Genomic DNA, 20,749 nt, shown 5'->3' on the forward strand with positions numbered 1-20,749 from the left:
CAAAATTGGCGCTGAGGTCATCCTTTGCCGCATCACGAAATTTCCGGCTGACGGGTGTGAATGACTTTTGGTGCATTGGCTTTTGCAAGCCAACAACTGCCGCAAATCGGACCAGCTGCTCGTAGCCTATTCCTACAGAGCGCGCCGCACAACGGCTTTCACTTGCGAGCAATGCTTTTTTTCATTCATAACTGAGATGACTACACGAGAAAAGCATTGTTCAGCTGCGCTGCTCGACAAGGCATGGACCCCGCAAATAGGTTTCACAGCACATACAGGCGCGCAGCGGCCAATGGCGGTCCCCGATTCGTACCATGTGATAAGCCAGGCGCGGCGCTCGAAAAACATGCAGAAGAGTGCTTCTTTTTATTATTTTTTGCGCTGAATCAGCCAGAGAAACTGTTGTTATTTGAAGTGTGAGGCTCCACACTTCGACTCATGCGATCAACAATGACGAGCGGCGGCGCATTATCGGCGGCAAGGTGCTCGAAGACTGCACACACTCGAACAGGCACCTTGTGCTCTTTAGATGAAATTTAAAGCATTTCCAGTTAGGTCTCGACCTGTATTATTTTTTTCATAACAGTAGAGGTACTAATTTTATGAGAACAGGCGAAAATAAAAAAAATCAGTAATTTTGAAAAAAAAAAATCGCGTTTTTCAACCCGCATCTCCCCTTAACCAGGAAGCCAGCAAGTGACAGCACGAGTGTGAATTCATCAACATCTCAAAGGACATGCCATAAAATCTTGAGCAAGTGCCTCCTTCTACAGTAAAAGATAATCCAAGTACAGTTGTAGCTGATATTGGGCACGTTTCTTATTTTCACTTTTTTTTTATTCTGTTTTCACCTACATAGCCTGTCAGACATGCTCCGCGCTAAGTGCACCTCATTGTTTGAGAAGGTTCGTGATCTACATAGATTGTTCTGTTAAGATTGCACACAAGATGTGAACACTCAAGATTATTCCAGAGCTTGCGCGACAAGTGATAAGGCTGAATATTCAACGGCATTTGTATAAATCAACGGCCGACACTCTGTTCACCGCTATCAGTGCCAGTCTGTGGCTGTAATGTGACTTTTCGTTTACTGGCCACAAGTACGGCCAATTAAACAGTTTCATCTGAACGTCCTGTCTGCTCTTTTCGTTGTGTCATGACCCCGTGACAATATTATAGCAGATATTAGGTCATAAAAATTGATTCGGGCTGGTCACATAATGTGTGTAACAGACAACCAGTGGGCAATCACAGCAATGGAATGAATACCGAGGGTGCAGAAATCGCAGCTGAAGATGGCAGTGAGTTAGATAGAATGACGAAATGAACAAGTTCCTAAGTAGAAAATGTAATCAGCTTATACAAGATAAGTTTAATTAGAGATCATTGGGAGAGACCTTCATTTTGAAGTATATGAAGCTTGTGGAAAGGTTGAGAAAGGGAAATTAATGACGACCAGATTGAAGCATAAAGCCAAAAGAAAATCCATATGCATTTCTCAGAAACAAGGCCTTTTTGTTGCTGAAAAAAAACATCTTGGTCCGGGGATTGAATCCAGAAGCAACAGAATAGCTAGCAATCGGTAGAACGATTGCCTTTCCAGGGCCGGTGTTCTACCAATTGCTAGATTCTGGATCAGCTTACATGACAGAGCAGCGATGCAGAATGGCGTTGGTGCTGGGTTCAATCCATAAACAAAGACAAATTTTTCGTAAACTAAGACTTGCAGAGAAATCTGTATGATTTCTTTGGGGCTTTAAATGGGTGCTTTTCAATTTTTCTTTTAAAGCTAAGAATAATGTTACACTGATGAGATGTAGCTCTGTAAGGCAGTTATTCATTCATACGAGTTGCAAAACTCACTATAAGCTCCATGTATCGAAGTCCGGACACGTCATTGGCCTAGATGTCTGGAGTGAGCAGATTGTAGCACTACTTGTTGATCAACACACTTACTATTAAACACATTATTTGTGTGTTGCCACTCCCAGCCAGAAATATTGGGCCAACTGAGTGTCCGTATTTCGGAACACAGTTTCGCAAGTGGTATGATTGAACAATTCTGCTGTAAGGTGGTCCAGTCAAGCATCAGTACAACTGAAGTCCCCCTCCCTGAGGCCATTCTATACAAGATGGCTTCCTACCCTGGATGGCCTGTAAGAGACCAAAGCGATGTTAAGATTTTTTATTCCGAACTAGGGGGGCACGATCTAAAAGTTGCAGGCACACAGACAGGTGTGTGTGTGTGTGTGAGAGAGAGAGATGTCTAACTGACAATAATGCCAAGGAAAGTATTGGGGAAGTTATTAAACCTAATTATAATGTAGATGTGAAGAAAAAAAAGTCGGCGAAAAAATAACTTGTCATAGGCAGGAACCGAACCTGCGACATTTGAATAACGTGTTCGATGCTCTACCACTGAGCTACCGCGGCGGCTATCCCCCAGTCACTTTATTGGGTATATATGTAAATTAAATATGGGAGTGTCAGTCAGCGCCCTCAGTAGCCATGGCGACGAGTGTGGCTCACTCTTTGTGAGCGTGTTTGGTGTCATGTAGCATGTGAACTTATTACGAGCTGGCAGCTGACCAATTATATCTTCTCTCTCTCGTGTGTGTGTGTATATATATATATATATATACCAGATTCTTTGAACGTCATTCACGCTGGACCGGACGGATTGTAGGCAAGAAAGGGACGACGAAGCTTTCGTGGAAGCGTCTTTGCTAAACGTTTTCAGCTGGTGGACCAGCCTTCGTCAGAGTAATGATTACTCTGACGAAGGCTGGTCCACCAGCTGAAAACATTTAGTAAAGACGCTTCGACGAAAGTTTCGTCGTCCCTTTCTTGCCTATATATATATATATATATATATAGGTATGGGATATGGCACAACGGGAGCGTTGTCAACAAGGATAAATATATTTATTTCCCAACAGTTTCGGGAGGGGTCCTCCCTTCATCAGGGGATGAGTATAACTCATCCCCTGATGAAGGGAGGACCCCTCCCAAAACTGTTGGGAAATAAATATATTTATCCTACGCTCCCGTTGTGCCATATCCCATACCTTTACGAAGACTAACTGGCCCATTGAATTATTACTCCCACTATATATATATATATATATATATATATATATATATATATATATATATATATATATATATATATATATATATATATATATATATATATATATAGATGCTGTACTCTTAACCACTTTGGTTAAGAGTACAGCATCAACCTTTCATCTACAAATTAAGGGGATTTTGACTGCGACACAAGCAACATTGTGTACATGCTTGAATGCTCTGTGTGCAAACTCCAATACATCGAACATACTGAAACACCTTTTAAACTGCGCTTTAATAACCATAAGTCACATGCCACAAGCCTACCCAATCTACCTTTGTCTAAGCACGTTAACATTCCTGGTCACTCATTCAATAAACTAAGAGCTACTATACTGGAATCAAGCTTCCCTTCACACTATGATAGGGAACTGCGCGAGTCATTTCTGATACACAAGTTCAACGCGATCTTATCCGGTATAAATGAAGATCCAGGCAAACTAACGTTTCTTTCGGCGCAGAAATAAGTTCTAGTTTCATCACAGTATGTTCATAATCACTGTACACGCAGATTTTTACTACACCTTTTTGGTGCAGTGAATTTCTTGACTTTGTGTCATCAATTCTGTTTGTGCCCCATGAAATTCTTAGTTACGCATCTTGTTCCATATGAACATTTTCTGCTATACTTTTTTGTCTTTTTTGTGCGTGTGATTTGCTGTATGGGTTTTATAGTTTTGGTTGTACATATTACTGTACTTTTCAAACTGCTATTCATGTGATCTACTTGATGTAAACACCGTTCATGCATTCTCATAATCTTTCTTTGACATCGCTTTGACATTCTCTGCAGTTCATTACTCGCCACGTCACAGTAGATAGTGCATGATAGTGATAGTTCACGTGTCAGGGGCCCTTGATATACCATACCTACTTAAGAAAAGCGCATTTTTGTAACATGCTTTTTCTGATGAAGGCCGGTCCCCAGCTGAAACGTAGGAAAAATAAAAAGTTTTCGTTTTGCCCGTCCTCCACTTCTTGGTATGTATGTGTGTATATATATATATATATATATATATATATGTATATATATATATATATATATATATACACATACACACGAGAGAGATATAATTGGTCAGCCGCCAACTTGTAATATATATATATATGCATGTGTGTGTGTGTGTAAGAGAGATAAAGTCATAAGAGCATGTCCGCACCACCACTAATTCGAAAAGGAAAACTCCGTGCCAATGACAGTGACTTACTTCTGGATTATGTTTGCTAAACTCGAAGCCAAGTGATGTGGCAGCTTGCGGCCAATTTTGGTCCTACTTTCTTGCATTGCTAATTTGTCTAAAGAACTATATATACACAAATGTGAAAGCAACATTTCGATGGTTCAGTGCACATTTTAGTGTCTTGTCACGAGTATATATTTCTTGTAGAATTAAACGATGCTTTTGCGGCCGTGCGCTGACCCACTACGTCATGGACGCCATATCTACTTTGGAAAACGGGCGTGCTGAAAAATGGTGGTGTCTTAGAAATCGAAAGAAAAGAAAGGCATTCGTGTAAAGTGAACAATGACAGTACTTTACCAATGACTTCCTGCAACTGTGCGAGTCATTATGCTAAGAGGGATTTATTTCAGCGACGAAAATGAGAAAGTTATAAACTTAAGTACTTTCTTATAGGTTTGCTAGCAAGCATGCACTTCGGTTCTGTAGCTTCCACAGTGCTGTCAAGAAAAGTTGTTGCCGAGTGTAGCTCCGACCTAGTTATCAAAAGCAGAATACTGAAACAATTCAACCACTGCTGGAGCTACGAACAAAGGCATTTACTGATAGCGAAATTCTTACTGACAAAAAACATTTTTAGCGCTGCTACATTCCCAAACATTCAACACTTTTTACCTGCAGCTCAATCCAGAAGTTCCAGGGTCCCATGTCGATTCCTTGAGAGAGGTAGACAAAGGTGGCATCCCTGTTGTTCTTCCACTTGATGCCTCGGTACGGTGTGCCAGGAGTGAATGACCATTGAGTGAGGTTTACTCCTTCCCAGGGCGACATGATTAGACCCATGTGGCTGGGACCTAAAACCAGAGCATAGTTGAGGGCTTCTAGTCAGTCCATTTCTTAATTTTTGAATGTTTTGTAGACTTGGAGTGAATAGTGAATTTTAGATTCGAAGTGAATAGTGATTTGGTAAAAAAAATACAGTTGAATTAAAATAGTATACATCACATTTTATACAAAAAAATCTGAATATTTGTCCAGATCCAACTAACCTGCTCAATATTTTTTTAAATTGAAATAAGGCATGTGCAAATGTCATCTATCGAAGAGAAGTGGAAGCAATTTTGAATAGGTGTATTCGTGGCATTGCATCCCTTTACTGCAGTGAAACCACCTTTACAGGGGTGTTACATTTGGCCTAATATACACCTGTTAGCAATGTTACTAGAATAAACTCAGTTTCAAAGCTCCGCATCTCTGCCAGCAGAGGAGAATGGGCCAAACAGCAGTCGCGAGAATTAGCGGCACTGCAGTCTGTCCTTGTGCTACTCTCGACGCATTGTCTGCAACGGCGACGTATCGTGACAGTTCGCTGCGCTGTTCCTCGTGCCTGCTTCCCTGTTGTACTGTTATTGAACTTAATCATTCATCATGCGCTTCCACTCAACATTCTCGAGTCGCATTTGTGAACAGCTTATAATACACACAAGATCTCTTGTATAGATTGGCCCGGATGTGCTGCTCATTGCAAGTTGGCTAAGAATCGATGTCCTACTTATAATTGCACTTCCTGCATTCAGTTTAACCTCCAAGTAAGGGAAATTTTATTTGAATGAGCATTTTGAGCATAAAAATTTTATGACGACCGCTACCATTTCAACCACTGTCATCTTGCCTAGACGAAAAATGGCTCAAAACGTCTGTAAAAGCCTCAAACAAGTTGACTTACTGGAATACAAAAATGCTTTGGAAAAACAGTACTCATGTTTTTTACTAGTTACAAAAAAAAAAAAGGACTTTATTGAAGAAACAGTACCCATGCTTCATACTGTTCATGAGACATACTGTTCATGAGACAAGTCTTTGCGACAGCTACCAATCGAGAGCAGAGTGCAAAATATTACAGCAACTTCACCTTCTTTCTCGCATTTTCTACCTTTTAAGAAAGCTCCTGCTTGGTTTTTTTGCAAAAAAAAAAAAGAAAAAAGTGGATATTCCCATCACAATGTACAGCATAACCATGACATTTTTATGATGAGCGGTATAACTCAAAATATGCAGTGGCAACCACTCCAACTTTTCAAGCACAATCCAAAAGAGGTCATCAACCAGGGGGTTTTTGTGAAAAGCCTCTTGACAGTTATCAATTGCTTTTAATGTAGAAAGAAGGCCATGTAAGGGATGATTTAAGCAGCCTTCTTGAAAACACCTCATCTGAATAAATGCACTTTCCCGTGGTTTGGGCGCGCCTGCTCTAGGGGTACTTGTGATAGACGCTGGAGGCCCTCTTTGCACGTTATAACTTATTCAATTTTTTACGAAGGTACCTACAGATGCAGCGCACTGATAGTGTGCTACTTCCCGGTGCACTTTGCTGCACCTGGAAGTGACACCGACATGTGCCACCGGTACCTGCACTAAGGTTCAGAAATGGGAACACTGGAATTGAGAAAAATATCTATTGCTGTAATATGAAGAAAATGTAACAAAACCTTGTCACTGGCAGAACAGGACTACTTACACACGTTTGTGTTGGTTAATAAGGGAAATATATATGAAAGCAATAATATCCACTATTTTTAAGGCAGCGAGACAGTTGACAATTGATCGAATGTCACTTTGATGCAACTCAAAGTATCGACAGCGTTGCTCGTTGCGTGCTTTTCGTCTTGCTGTTTTATTTCTATCGGCTCCTCCAAACTGGGCTCTGAGCATTTGAGGAGCACCATGCGTTTAAGGGTGCAGGACGGGCGCCTTGGTTATGAACATTTCGGCTTAGATATATGGGGCGGAATCGCTGGGAACAAGCGCGGATTGGTAGCGGGTGCGAGCTCCCACTTTTCACATGAGATGAAGACTTCTTATCCAGTAAGACATGACGGTAGTGCGTTATGATGCCGTCATTCTCACATTGATTGTCATGGACTTTGCATTTGGCAGTGAGCCAAATGCAAAGTTCTATTTTTGTAACGCAAAGCTTGGTACCACCTTTGAATTGTGACGGATTTGTTTGGAGGTTTATCACGGTCAAGATTAACTGGTTTATACCCCACTCAAGACTAAATGATGGCATGCAATTGATTCACTTGACTATGCCCAATTTATACTATAGCAACATGGCCTTGAGTTGTTTTGATTATCTGGTCACTGTCCCGGGTTATTTTTGTTGCAGGTTAAAACAATTTTTTGGTGTGTGCTTTGATCAGGCTCTCACATTAGGTTGTAGGATAAACAACTGTCTCTTCACCTATACTTATATTTATAATGTTTATGCACTGTATATTAGTGAATGTTATAGCTTTAACAAGCTTGCTTCACAGAAATTCCGATGTTGGCGTCGCTGTCAGTGTCTCCGGTTGTGAGCGAAAAAACATCATCTTGTCTTTGACAAAAAAAAAAGGAAACCTGTCAATAAGATAAATAACAAAAAACTTGAGTACGAGTGAGAATAGAACCCAGGGTCTCTGCGTGGCAATCAGGTGTTATACCACAGAGGCACCCCAATGGTCAAAATTAGAAGCGTAAAATCGCGCCAGGCGTCTAAACATGTGAAAGGCGCAATGAGTGGGTGTTAGAAAGGCTCAGCCATTATAGGGCACTCAAGCTTATGTTTGGGTGTTGCTTTATGCACGTGTAAAAAAGCCCCTTTGCCAATTCCCAAAAGGAACAATTATGGCGCAGTGAGCACTTCACAACTGTACTTGTAGTAGACATTCTACAATAATTTGAAACGGCCAGTGTTGCACGCACAGTTGTCCGTTTTATCACAGCACGGTTGAGGCATACGTCGAGACCGAAGCTAGGCTAGTAATTGAGAAAATCGTTCGCACAGGGCCCGGTTACGCTATTGCGTTCTACTCTTGAAGGCAAAGCTCAAGCATCCTCCAAGTTTTGTAATTGTGTTTGTAACTGTTGCCCACAATATACATACTAATACTCAACGACACCACCTCTGCCATATCTGCCAATTGCTACCACATGTAATAATAATAATAATAATAATAATAATAATAATAATAATAATAATAATAATAATAATAATAATAATAATAGAATTATAATTTTTATTTGCCCTACAGTATGAATTCTCTAGGGTAACGTGCAGGGCTAGACAGCAAATTTGCTTACGATCATTCGTCTACTAGCCCATCACCGCTGAGTGTAAGAGATCGGAGGCTACATATATGAGGTTCTTAAACTGCGTATAGCAGCTTTTATGTTGGCCCATGCTACTGTATAACCATGTTTACATAGAAAATAAATAATGAATAAACAAACTAACGAACGAACAAGTTGCGTAAAGTCGAATCGTCATTGGGCCGCCGCTGTTGGAGCCTGGCACAAAGCTAGTCCGCGTACCTCAATGTAGATGAAACTGCTTCTCCTCGCTATGCCTCATACAGTTCAAGAAGTGACGTGGAAATACAGCGCACCATTTGCGGTAGCCGCTTGCATGTCGCCACCGCCGACCACAACACGCGAACACCGGGCCGCTAGAGCAAAATCTTATTGCAGCGCCACTAGTTCTTGTGACCATCACGCAGCCCGCCTCTCGGGCGGAACTTTCAAACTGGGTTTATTCTAATAAAGTTGCCTGTTAGTTTATTTTGAATATTTTGAAATTTCCAATAATTGAAATTTCATCAAAACAACATAGAATACTGTAATATTCATTCATATATTCAAAGTTCAAATATTCAAATATTCAGTGCAATATTAATTCAAATATTCAAGGCAACTAGGCCCAAGCCTAGTTGTTTGTAGTGAATATGAAAATTTAGGTACCAAGTAATAATGTGAGAGTGATTAGATAGATGCAAATGGACACATAAAACTAAGCAATGTGCAACAATATCGAGAAATAAAAGCGCTTTTCCAAAGGTAGTGAGACAATGGAGAACCGAACCATGAGAGTGAAATAGCTAGAAAAATAGGAATAGGATAAGGAGCATTCGAAAAAAAGCATTCTCAGATCATGACTGATAGTCTAACACGATTCTTAAGAGGAAGGTCTAACATCTGCACTTTACCGGAACTTACAGAGCAGAAACCTGGCGGCTTACTTAAAGGTTTCAAGTCAAATTGACAACGAGGGAGCGAGTGATAAAAGGAAAATGATAGGTGTAACCTTAAGAGACAGGAAGAGAGCAGAGTTGGTCAGGGAACAAAGAGGATTAGGGATAACCGCTACGTAGGCAGGATAATTATTGGTCATTAAGGGTAACCGACTGGATATTGATTGATTTGTGGGGTTTAACGTCCCAAAACCACCATATGATTATGAGAGACGCCGTAGTGGAGGGCTCCGGAAATTTTGACCACCTGGGGTTCTTTAACGTGCACCCCGACTGGATATTGAGAGAAGGCAAAACGCATGAGGAAGAGACAAAAAAAAAAAAAAAGTTAGGGTAGATGAAATTAAGAAGTTTTCCGTTACGTGGCAGCAGAAAGCACAGGACTGGGTTGATAGGCGGAACACGGGAGAGGCCGTTTCACTGCAGTGGGCATTCTAAGACTGCTGCTGATGATGATGAAGAAACAAACATATGCTTAGAAAGCCACCTGATAGCACCATGCTTACTCTTACCTGTAAGTTCGAAGCCGAGCCTTATCGTGTTGGCCTTAGTAAGGTTTGTAGACAGGAGACGAAATGTTCTGCCCTTGTCAAAGATGGGACCTGGGAAGTCGGCATAGTACGTCTCCCTAGAAAAATTATTCGAGGAATCATTAAGAAGAGCAAACGACCAGCATGCCAAAAATAATTATTGTAAGCATCATGCAGTAAAACATTATCTTTTTTCATTTATCCCTTACTTTCATTACAACGATGCCAAACGGAGAAGCAAAGTGTATAGTGTCTGTGTTTACATATCGGATGATAACAGGTCGTACAACTTTACTAAATGAGTGCTTCACTTTGTTGAAAAATAATATGGCAGCATCTTAAAGCAACGAAAGAGCAGACACATACACGAGTTAGGCTTTTTTGAAGTTACAGCAAAGTTGAAGCACCATAGAACGAAGCATTATAGCGTTATTATAATCAGTGGTTGGAAGCCGACGACATTGCTATTGCAATCTCTGGGGTGTGATAATTACTCGCAGAAAAATAAATGGCACTTTTGTTGGGCGATTCGGGGGTGCGAGAACAATGCAAGTGCAAGGATTACGTGAGTAAATAGGGCACATAGCTTGGCTGTACGCCCAAACCTGGATATAACAAAATAGGATATAACGAAATATTGGTTACTGTAAAGTAAACTAATAACCTTGCAATAATAGAAACAGTGTTAGGAATGAACATTTATAACAAATTTTGGGTATAACGAACTTACTTTTGTGTAAGATGCATCTCTGTTATAAGGAGGTTTGGTTACTAAGCCACCCTAGTACAAACAGGGCCAGTCATTCAAGACTAGCCACGCAAATTGTGCCCTTTTCAGAGATTGCCATGAATGAGGTCATGGAGAGCATCACAAATGAAAGGGAAAGAAAGTGCACTTTAAACAGGTGTTCGTCGGTGTCACATTTGTTTTGGTCCCTTTGTATCAATGCACCAACCAGACCAGTCAGGTGGCCTGCTGCCAGAGCACTACAAAAAACGCTGGTCATCCTTTGACACAATGAAAAATAGAATTTCACAAGTATCATAGGAATGGAGCTTCTTTTATCATTTGTCTGCAGTGTCTAGTGTTCTCTGAAGAACTGCACATAATGTGCAATAGGGCATCAGTTGTGCTCTTATAATTATGTGACTCTTGGACACTTGGGCTAGTGGTTGTAAGCTTTTTTTGTTCAGCAATGATGAAGTGGAAAAATTTATCACAGTGAATTACAAAGTACACTTCCTGTATACGTTAAATTACTGCTACTATTACTAGTACTATCACCAAAACCACCTCTAAAACATTAGTACGCGTGGAGGTTTTACTTTGATACATACTTTTGATACGATAGCATTTAAGAGCTCATTTTGCAGAAATTCATTGTTGGCGTCATCTTTGGTTGTAAACAAAAAAGTAAGTGTTGTTCATCAGAGAAAAAGGAGGTAAATGTAGATAACAAAATAGTAAAATTAAATCTTCATTTCCAGTGGGATTAGGGATTCAAACTTGTAACCCCTCACTCTATAGCACGATGCATTTAGACACTCGGCTACCACGCACAGATCTTCTACCATACCAACCGCAAGTAATTTATATCCCCTTCAGTGGCAGTAGCTACGTTTGTGTATGTAACTTGTTTACGCATCAACTTGTTGGCAAAAAAAAAGAGCAAGATACATGTGCACATTTTACTATCTGAGCCTTCTGCATATTCAGTATGTTTTTTAACCTGACTTCCCTGAAGTACATATAACTGCGGTCAATCACTTTGATCAAGGCAATGCAATGTTTGACAGGTCATTTGACATGCCACATTCCTGAGCCAACATCATAATTATTACTTTCTTTTTCCTCGACATGAATAGAATAAAGAATTGGTTACACATTTAGAGCTTATAATTTCATTTTATGTCAAAATGGAACATGAGTGAATGCATAATAACAAGGTATCGATTGAGCTATTAATGTGCTATTAACCCATGTTTATGCATTCCTGATTTCAAGCTTCCATCTTCCCCTTCTTGCAATGCGAGTTTGACACATATGTAGACAGTGCATCATAATTTGTGACTGAAGGGGATATACCATAGTACACCATTTGGCATTGGTGGTGTGTGCATCGCAAAGATTATTTGGCGAGTTGACAGAAAGACCATGAGATGGTGCAAAGAGCCACGAGCGTGCTTTTCATGCTACCTCGCGCCACATGCAATGGATGTAGAAAGTGGCATGTGTCTGCACTTTGGCTTTTTTTGCCGCATGGTTTAGGTGTCAATAGAGAAGTGAAGCTAGGCTAGCAATTGGGAAGGAAATAAGAGCATGGTCTGAGTACGCTGTCGCGTTCTAGCTCTTCAAAACAAAGCTTAGGCATGGTTCAAGTTTTTTCTCATCATATGCAAGTCCAATCGACAAAGTAGGGAACAATCAACCCCACAGGGCGCACTCACTTGAGCTTTGAGATGACCGGAAAGTAATATGGCATGCCACAGTAGACATGCTCGCTGCAGTCCACTTTTTTTATGTGGTGCTTTGTTCCTATATGCTGCCAAATAGTGCGTGGACCATTGAAGTCAAGCGGGACAGCCCACACTCCTGCATCTTGTTTAACCATACTCTGGTGTTTGTCGTAAAACTTTCGCTCCACATTCTGAAACAGACATTACACACTAAATCAATACTTTCACTGAACAAACCACATACAAGACTGGTGCACTACTGCATATGTAAGACAGCTGCAAAAACACCAGGTATTTTGCTTTAGTGATGCGCTCGTGATATAGCATGGGCGAAAATGGATTTGATTGATTGATTGATTGATATGTGGGGTTTAACATCCCAAAACCGGAGGTTTCGACCACCTGGGGTTCTTTAACGTGCACCCAAATCTGAGCACACAGGCCTACAACATTTCTGCCTCCATCGGAAATGCAGCCGCCACAGCCAGGATTTGATCCCGCAACCTGCGGGTCAGCAGCCAAGTACCTTAGCCATTCGACCACCGCGGCGGGGAGGGCAAAAAACGGAGACTCAGTAATTGTCCTATTCAGCAGTCTACAGTGGGGTGGTGTGATTATGTGAGGTGTGTGTGTACACACGTGTGTGTATGTGTGAGAAAAAAATCACTTCTTAAAAACTATTTACTTGTAATGTTTTAACCAGAGACCAGTCTTGATCAAACTGAGCTTTACCTTGAAAAAGACAAATGCAAAAATGTAAGATATTTTATTTTAGTGATGTGCTTTTTATAAAGGCATGTCAGAAAACAGACACAGTAATTGTCGTAATCAGCGTTATACAGTGGTGTAGTGCACTGTGACATGGCATGGCATGGCATGGCCTGCATCTGTCTGTGCAGGAAAAAAAAAATCTACTTTCTTAAATAACTATTTTCTTTATAACGTTTCATTTGGCGATTGATTTTGATCAAACCGATGTCTGATAAAGACCAGTCTTTATGATCAAAACGTTGGTAAGTAAACATTTTTGATGAGCTTCCCATGTGAGCATTTGACGGAATGGCAACAGAGGTGGTAATTCAAACTCACAAAAAGCAGCATTCGCTGTGGAGCCACATCTCCCGGAGTAGCTGAGAACGGAAACCCAAATGGGCTCATGGCAATCAGCATGCTCAGTACAACAAGCCCAGAGAGCACGGCTACGGGCTTCCATCCATCACGTGACACATGTGTCAGTGGCACCTGAAGCAAAACAAAGGAGAAATAAAGTTTCTTGCAATATTAATCAGTTCAAATCCAGGAGCCTTCACCTAAATGATTGCCTTACTGGTGCTGCACTACAAAGGGAATGCAAGACTTGGATCTGTGAAACCTTAAATGGAAGCTGAAGATGTTTTAAAATGAGCAAGAAAGAACATTATTGCCGACAATGTAGGAATTTTTTTCGTGGTTGTTCCAGCAGCAGCTTTAGAATACATGAAAGAAAAGCTTGTCTTTCTCCACCCACATGAGTGCACCAAAAGTGCGGGCATAAAAATATATGTCATCTTTGGTTTCTATGGTGGAGCTGTGCTGCATTCTGATGGAAGGTTCCTGCCACTGAATGAACCGAAATGAAAGGTGCTGATTAGGGCTCACGTAGGAATAGTAAAGCGGAAAGTTCTGTTGCTGGATTATGATATCTGGAATAACAACAAACAGCCATGCGCTGCATCCACAAGCGTCTCTTGTAGCTTCAGTCATGGCCTTCAGGACTAACTCATGCTGTTGCTGGAATTAATCGAGAAGGCCGCATTTCAGCAGTGCTGCTGTTATAGATAATGTGCATACGGGGGATGACGTCACTGCATTTCAAAAAGCCCTGCAGCCACAGCCTCCATTTTTCTCCAAGATGTGCCATTGGCATTCACTTCTGAAAACTCTTTTTACTTTTTGAATTAAGTAGGGATCAAACTGTCTTTATATGCTCCAAAATCATTTTTCTTGAAACATGCTTCAGTTTTCGTTTCGTTACCACGCCTATTCAAATCGATCACCAGTGATAGATGCTTTGGATCGTCAATTTTTGAATGTTAAATTTGTTTCTCGTGCGCCCAGTGCTTTTTAGTTGTCACTCCAGCAGCTCAACTTTCAGAATCAATTTGAATTTGCCTGTTTTGGCAACATGGTGATTTTTAACAGACCTTTTCACAAACCAATGTGCATGTGTTGTTGGAAAAATGCTTTAGACATGGTGAACTTGACGAAGTGCATGCCCTTCTTGATTGTGTTACAGTAACACCGAAGTTCTGTAATGAAAAAAACTTTTACAAGAAAAATATTGAATTAAAGTGTCAGCTTTGCAATTTAATGGTGTTTAGCTATAATAATCGCCAGAAATTTATGCCAGCTATTCAACAAAGAGCTGTTTCTAGAAGTGACAAAATATCCGTTCTGCTAAAAATATTTCCGAAGGTCCGCCGCATGCTTGAAGTGTCGAGGTAGCCTTCTTAGCCAGTTTCTAGCAGCTTTTTTTTTTTTTTTTGTACCGTTATATCAGACACAAGGTCACATATATCGTCACTAGTCCCTTCTACGGTATCGTTGTCATGCGTGCATGTTAGCACATCAGTGCTGCAAAACATACCGGTGACTCAAAATTGTCTTCAACCCCACCTGAATTAAGTGACGATGAGCTTAGAGTTCGAGGATGACCAGAGTTTTATGGCAACTATGTTTTGCGTCATGACTGAGACATTTGCAGCCATTCATAGGTTTGTTTTGTTTACGGCCTCAAGTTGTCATCTCTGCCGCACGTGTATAGCTATTGACCTGCGTGCACAATGTTGTAGCTACTCTGGTTACATACAAGGTCCACACTAGGCTGAGGCGCGTTGCGCTGGCGCCGGCTGCAGAGCTTCTCCTCATGACAAGAAGGCCACCAGAGCACATCTTGGCCCTAGCTACGGAGCAGCGTGAGACGTTTTTGAACTGTGCGTGATATTGTATGTTTTTTTATACGATGTGCCAAATGCTAGGAAATATGCTTGGATGCATATATTGGAATGCCGACTTACGTGGAGCAAGGTGGCTCATGGAGAGAAGTGATGGTAAACAAAATAGTGATCTTTATTGTAAATCTGATTTATACAGGGATTATTCACACCACGGACATACATCATACTGGAACATCTGCAGGCGCTTATTGAAAAAAAAAAAAAGAGAAAAATTTACTGAGAAAAGTGTACGAGTTCACTTGGGTCTCACGAAAAACAAAGCTATTTTTCGCTGTATCGCACGAGCAACGAAACAGCACCTTGGCTCCTTTTTTTTTGTGTCTAGGTGAATAGAAACAATTTGCACAACATTTATTCTTCTTATATTGTTTCTGGGTCATTTATCATCCAAATGTATATTTTAAATTTTTTTAGTTTCGAATATTTTTGCATGTATAGCGTATTTTACTGTACTCTTTACCAGCTGGCAACCAAAATTTACACACTTTTTGCATTTATATTCATTCCAAAATATTGTTATTGCTTTACAACTATTTTTGTTGCTCTACAACATGTATTTTTTAAAAGAGCTTTTCATTGTGCAAAGTTTGGTATGCCGCAATGCGTGCTGGAGTACTTTTCAAACTGGCAAAAGTATCTTCCCGAGACATATTAGTCGAGTTGAATAAACTTTATTTGTCCAACGGTTGTTCCTGTGCCTGCGGCTAGGCTGCCAGGGACACATCGTTCGACGTCCTCGGCGACAGCCCTGGCCCGCTGGACAGTCCACTCTTGGTTTTCGAGGGCCTCGCTGAGAAGGGTGGCTTGCCATCGCTCAGCAAGACACCCCATTTTGGAGTGTCCTTCAGTTGCTGACGTCCCTTCTCATGGCCTATCTTCACTTCTTGCGCACTGCCCAAGTATATGTGCCATATCCGCTCGTTCAGGCGTGCACCATGGGCAGCCAGGCTCTGTCCAGTTGCTCTGTCATTTTTCCTTGCAATGAAAAACCGACGAGAGCACTGCGCACTACTTCACCCAAACGCGACTGACACTATTGGTAGGCGGGACAAAAATGTATGCATGCGCACGAAGGTTCAAGGTCGGCTAATGCAAGCGTGCTTGTTTATTTCATGATGTGCTTTCCATCCCCAAAATAAAAGGTTGGATAATTTTCTAACAGACCTCGTTTAGGAACAGAGCCAACAATATCTTTAGAGACCAGCTTTCCATCCCCCAAATAAAAGGTGGGATAATTTTCTAACAGACCTCGTTTAGGAACAGAGCCAACAATATCTTTAGAGACCAGATTAGTCTCAACATGGCGTGGCTATCTCGAGCAGTCGTGCATATCAGTTGTTATACTTAAAAACCTGGTGTTGTGTTTGAAATCGTGAATACTGTACAAGCGAACAATTCATCATTTTTTTCTAGCTTTGGCAGCCTGCTGGTACTTTTGACATCATTCTGACAGGCAGAATATAGTTCGCCCAGGTGTAGCCAGATGCATCTTTAAGTGTGCTTAGCTCTTCAGTGATGCCATGCTAATGCCACCAATTCTTGGCATTTTTATTAATGTAAAAGCACCAAAAATACCAATTTATTCTACCAGTGACAGTACTATGGTAGCAAGCTCAGCAAGTACTCTGTGTGTAGAATCAAACAGTTGCGGCAATTCAATGGTAAAATAGTTATTGTTCACTTTGCAAGAATGCCTTCCTTTTTCCATTTCTTAGACAGCATCACCTTTCCAGCACGCCCACTTTTCAAAGTAACTATGGCGTCCATGACGTAGTGGGTCAGTGTGAGACCAGAAAGGCACTGTTTAGTTGATGAAAAAAATATATTCGTGGTATGACACTAAAATATACACTGAAGCATCAAAATGTTTCTCTCATTCACATTTATCGCACATATAATCTTCTAAACGAGCAAAATAGAAATCAGCTGAAGATGCTGTACTACTTTTTCAGCAACACAAATGTGCCGAAGGCCTGTCGCCATAGTTTTCGTTCCAATGTCAAGATAAGTTGTCTCCAAGTATATAACACCAGACCCAACAGAATGAAGCACTTGTGGCACTGTGTTTAGTGAAGTTTTACATTCCAAAAGTAGCAGAAGCTGTCATGCTTTTTGAAAATGGCTTCTCTCCTTATTCCCTAAGCATGCTTTAGCTTATATTGCTAATGATTTCGGCAGTGCAGTCTTGGCTTGCCTTAGGGTGCTACAGGATGTTCCCCTGCTGTGTTCCCGTGTTTCAGTTCTACCTTCTGAAGACATGGCACTTCAAAATTTCTTTAAGGAGCAAAGCTCCTTAAGCCCGCACTCAGTGCTATTGCTGCCGTCGCCATCAAAGCCCCTTGTGTCAGCTAAGTGCGCCGAGCAAAACAGCAAGTGCGCTACCGCTACACTGTGCAGTGGAGCACAGGTGTAGCAGCAGATAGCTCGTGCGGCGCTGCGTGCCCTGGGCACTCACTTGCTCAGCCGTTTCCACTATAGAGTTTCGTAAAATTAGCTAGAGGGTACTCTGGCACTGCGATTGTTTAGCGACCATGGGAATTTGGGGTACGACATGGATTTGCCTAGTCTTCAAACTTGCGGGCAGCAAATCACTCTTGTGACTTCTTTTATTGCTGTGTTTCGGTTTTGTTTCAAAGGAAAGAACAAACCCTTTTGAACCAGATTTGAAATTGTAAGCGTGGTGAAGCGCAACTGCTGAACATTTGCTGATTGTTGTTTCGTGACAAAGCAGCTTCAAGCCATGCAAAGCCAAAAAGATCATAAAGTACGAAGACTTGGCGAGTCTGTGTACTACCCATAATACCCATGCTCGCTGAAACGCCATGCATTGCAGCTCCCATAGACACTAGCGCCAGAGTTCCCTCTAGTGTATATTTAGGAAACTCTATGGTTTCTGTCACTGAGCGCAGCAGACTCTCTTTCCGCCCCACTGCCTTCATGAAAGCCAGTAGCGAGACCAGGAGCATAGTCGTTTGGATCTCAATTTTAAGGAGCCGTCCTCATCAGTTGTATTCATCAATGGAACAACTACTAGTTTGTTTTTTTATCTGATTTTTCTGGAACCTCTCGAGTTTATGTCTATTTTTGGGCAAATTTCAAACATGTAATTATCTTTATAGTCTATGGCATAATTCTAAAATCATTTGGGGAGCAAGATTTTTTCTAAACTGAATGAGTTACAAAGAAATCAGCATATCACAATAATCTGTACTGAGAACTTTGTGCAATGCAACAAAAATAGATGTTCTAAACCCATTAAAAGAAAAGTTATGGTATGTGGAACATTCGCAAGTGAAACCAGCTTGAAACTGACTTGCTTGTATAAGTGTTCGGCCTACCATAGCTTTTGTTCAAATGCTTTTGTTCATATCTTTTGTTCAAACATTCATTTTTCGTTGCACTTCACATGCATTCTGGTTGCAGATTGTTGTGATATGCTGATATGCTTTGTGTAATGCACCCAGTTTAGAAAACAAAATCTAGTGCTTCAATAGGCACGTGAAATAGTTTTTTATTTTTAAAACTACACATTATACTGAAAAAAGTCACAGCTTTGCTGCAAAGGCGAAGCAATGAACGCGACAGCAACAAATTGGAAGGTCACGCGCAGAATGGAAAGCAGATCGAAACGTGCCCTGCGTTTCTCATGCAGAAATGATGCACGAAAGGTACTCACAGGTACAGATGCACATGAATAAGAGTCTCAGTTGTTCTCTGTGCCGGAAAAGCACGCGCTTCTCGCAAACGGAGACTGAAATGATTGCAGTGACCTTTGTGCACTCGGTAACTACAACAGAATCATTCCAAGTAAAGCCCGAGGCCAGCTAAGACATACAATCCTCCCCTCCTCCCCACCGTGAGCATGCAAGGGAGCGCCGCCCCCCTGCTCTAAGTGGGGCAAAGTATGCGTGGGAGATCAAAGCGCGCACCGCGGCGCGATGTGGAGACACGAGCTCATTGTGCCATCTTGTTGGTAATTCTTAAAACACAATTCCCCCCGAAATGCCCGTCAGAAGCGGTAATTGGTAAATATAAATAGCTTGCCGTGTGGACTGCGAAGGACAAGCTCGTCGGTGGTGCAGTGGTTAACGCCTCGCACTCGCAATTGAGTAGACCCAAGATCGATTCCGCGCTCCGAAGTGTTTTTCTGGGTTTCTTTTCTTTCTTGTATTTTCATATATATATATATATATAAATACATATACGGTGAGTGATGCCGACGTCGACACCGACAGCAAAATCCAGCCGAGAGTATCCATATAATTGCTATTGCAATAGCATATTTGAAATCGACACACCAACATACATAAAGTCGCTAAGTTTTATCAAGGTTGATCGAGCAATGAAGAACAATTTTCAGGAGCATTGTATAAGGCCCCAAAAGTTCTGTTTAGTTGTTTAAATAAAGCGTATTCATGATATACTATAATGTACACTGAAGCATTGAAATGGTGCTCTGGAACCTTCACTGCATCGGTCCAGAGGAGGGCTGTGTAAATTCTCACCACGAATGACGTGCAGGCAATGGCAAGTACTCCGGACATGATGGCCACTGCAATCTCTGGGTTCTCCAAGGTGCCATTGCGGCCCATGATGGGCATAATGCCCATGTGAATGTTGAAGCACAGGTAGACAGTGAGCAGCAATGGTAGGAACACGGCACCCAGAATGGCGACCATCAGGGCCTTCTTACTGCCTGCAGAGAGGGCACAGCACACGTTGGAACCACCGACTGGGAGCCTTGCACGAAGATTGCCGAGAATTGCAAATGTGCAAATATTTGAAAATGTTGAATAACGAATTGAACAGCATTATATTTGATTCACTACTCAATTCAAATATAGTGCATATGCGAAATACCAAATATTTGTCGAGCACTTTTTGAATGATTGCCACCGCCAGAAAAACCCCAAAGGAAGAACACGTAGAAAGATTGAAGTGCCATTTTCGTTATATTAATTAGTGAATTGCCAAGGTGCATGCAGGTCAAGTCTTTACAAGAATATTAAGACTCTCTACTCATGCATCTTTGATGGAATTTTCGCTTCAAAATTCGCAGTTGCTGAAGGCAGTATGTCCCCAATTTACTATTATGATGAGATTCACGCGGTTCAATCATGAAAAGCTATTTAACTTATAGGTCTTGCTGTTATTTCTGAAGTAACTGCTATATTCACCCTACACCTCAAAGCAAGTAGTAGCGACTAGAGCCTTGAAGGATCCAGTAACATGATATTACTTTCTTAAGACCTGTGAATATTTAGATGAAATGAAAAGTTGAAGAATTTTAGGCCTGACAAGAAAATGGTTGTTTTACTATTCGAAAACTATTTAAAAAGAATACGATGCATATCCGTATTCGATTTGGTATGTTCACTAGT

General features: G+C 41.2%; 1 protein-coding gene and 1 long non-coding RNA gene across 2 annotated transcripts in view; one reads left to right on the forward strand and one right to left on the reverse strand.

Annotated features, from left to right (window-relative positions):
- LOC142774536 (uncharacterized) overlaps positions 1-20,749 on the forward strand; it is a 117,258-nt gene that overhangs the window by 12,551 nt on the left and 83,958 nt on the right. The window lies entirely within an intron of this gene.
- LOC119180811 (endoplasmic reticulum metallopeptidase 1) overlaps positions 1-20,749 on the reverse strand; it is a 62,941-nt gene that overhangs the window by 8,850 nt on the left and 33,342 nt on the right. Inside the window, exons 9-13 of the mRNA XM_037431946.2 lie at positions 19,874-20,064; positions 13,462-13,614; positions 12,364-12,563; positions 9,898-10,013; positions 4,989-5,167 (exon numbers count right to left, since the gene is read on the reverse strand). Of these exons, the coding sequence (XP_037287843.2) occupies positions 4,989-5,167; positions 9,898-10,013; positions 12,364-12,563; positions 13,462-13,614; positions 19,874-20,064 (839 nt within the window). The remainder of the gene's footprint in view (positions 1-4,988; positions 5,168-9,897; positions 10,014-12,363; positions 12,564-13,461; positions 13,615-19,873; positions 20,065-20,749) is intronic.

The sequence above is a fragment of the Rhipicephalus microplus genome, chromosome 10 (assembly GCF_043290135.1).
Source record: "Rhipicephalus microplus isolate Deutch F79 chromosome 10, USDA_Rmic, whole genome shotgun sequence".
NCBI classification, from domain to species: domain Eukaryota; kingdom Metazoa; phylum Arthropoda; class Arachnida; order Ixodida; family Ixodidae; genus Rhipicephalus; species Rhipicephalus microplus.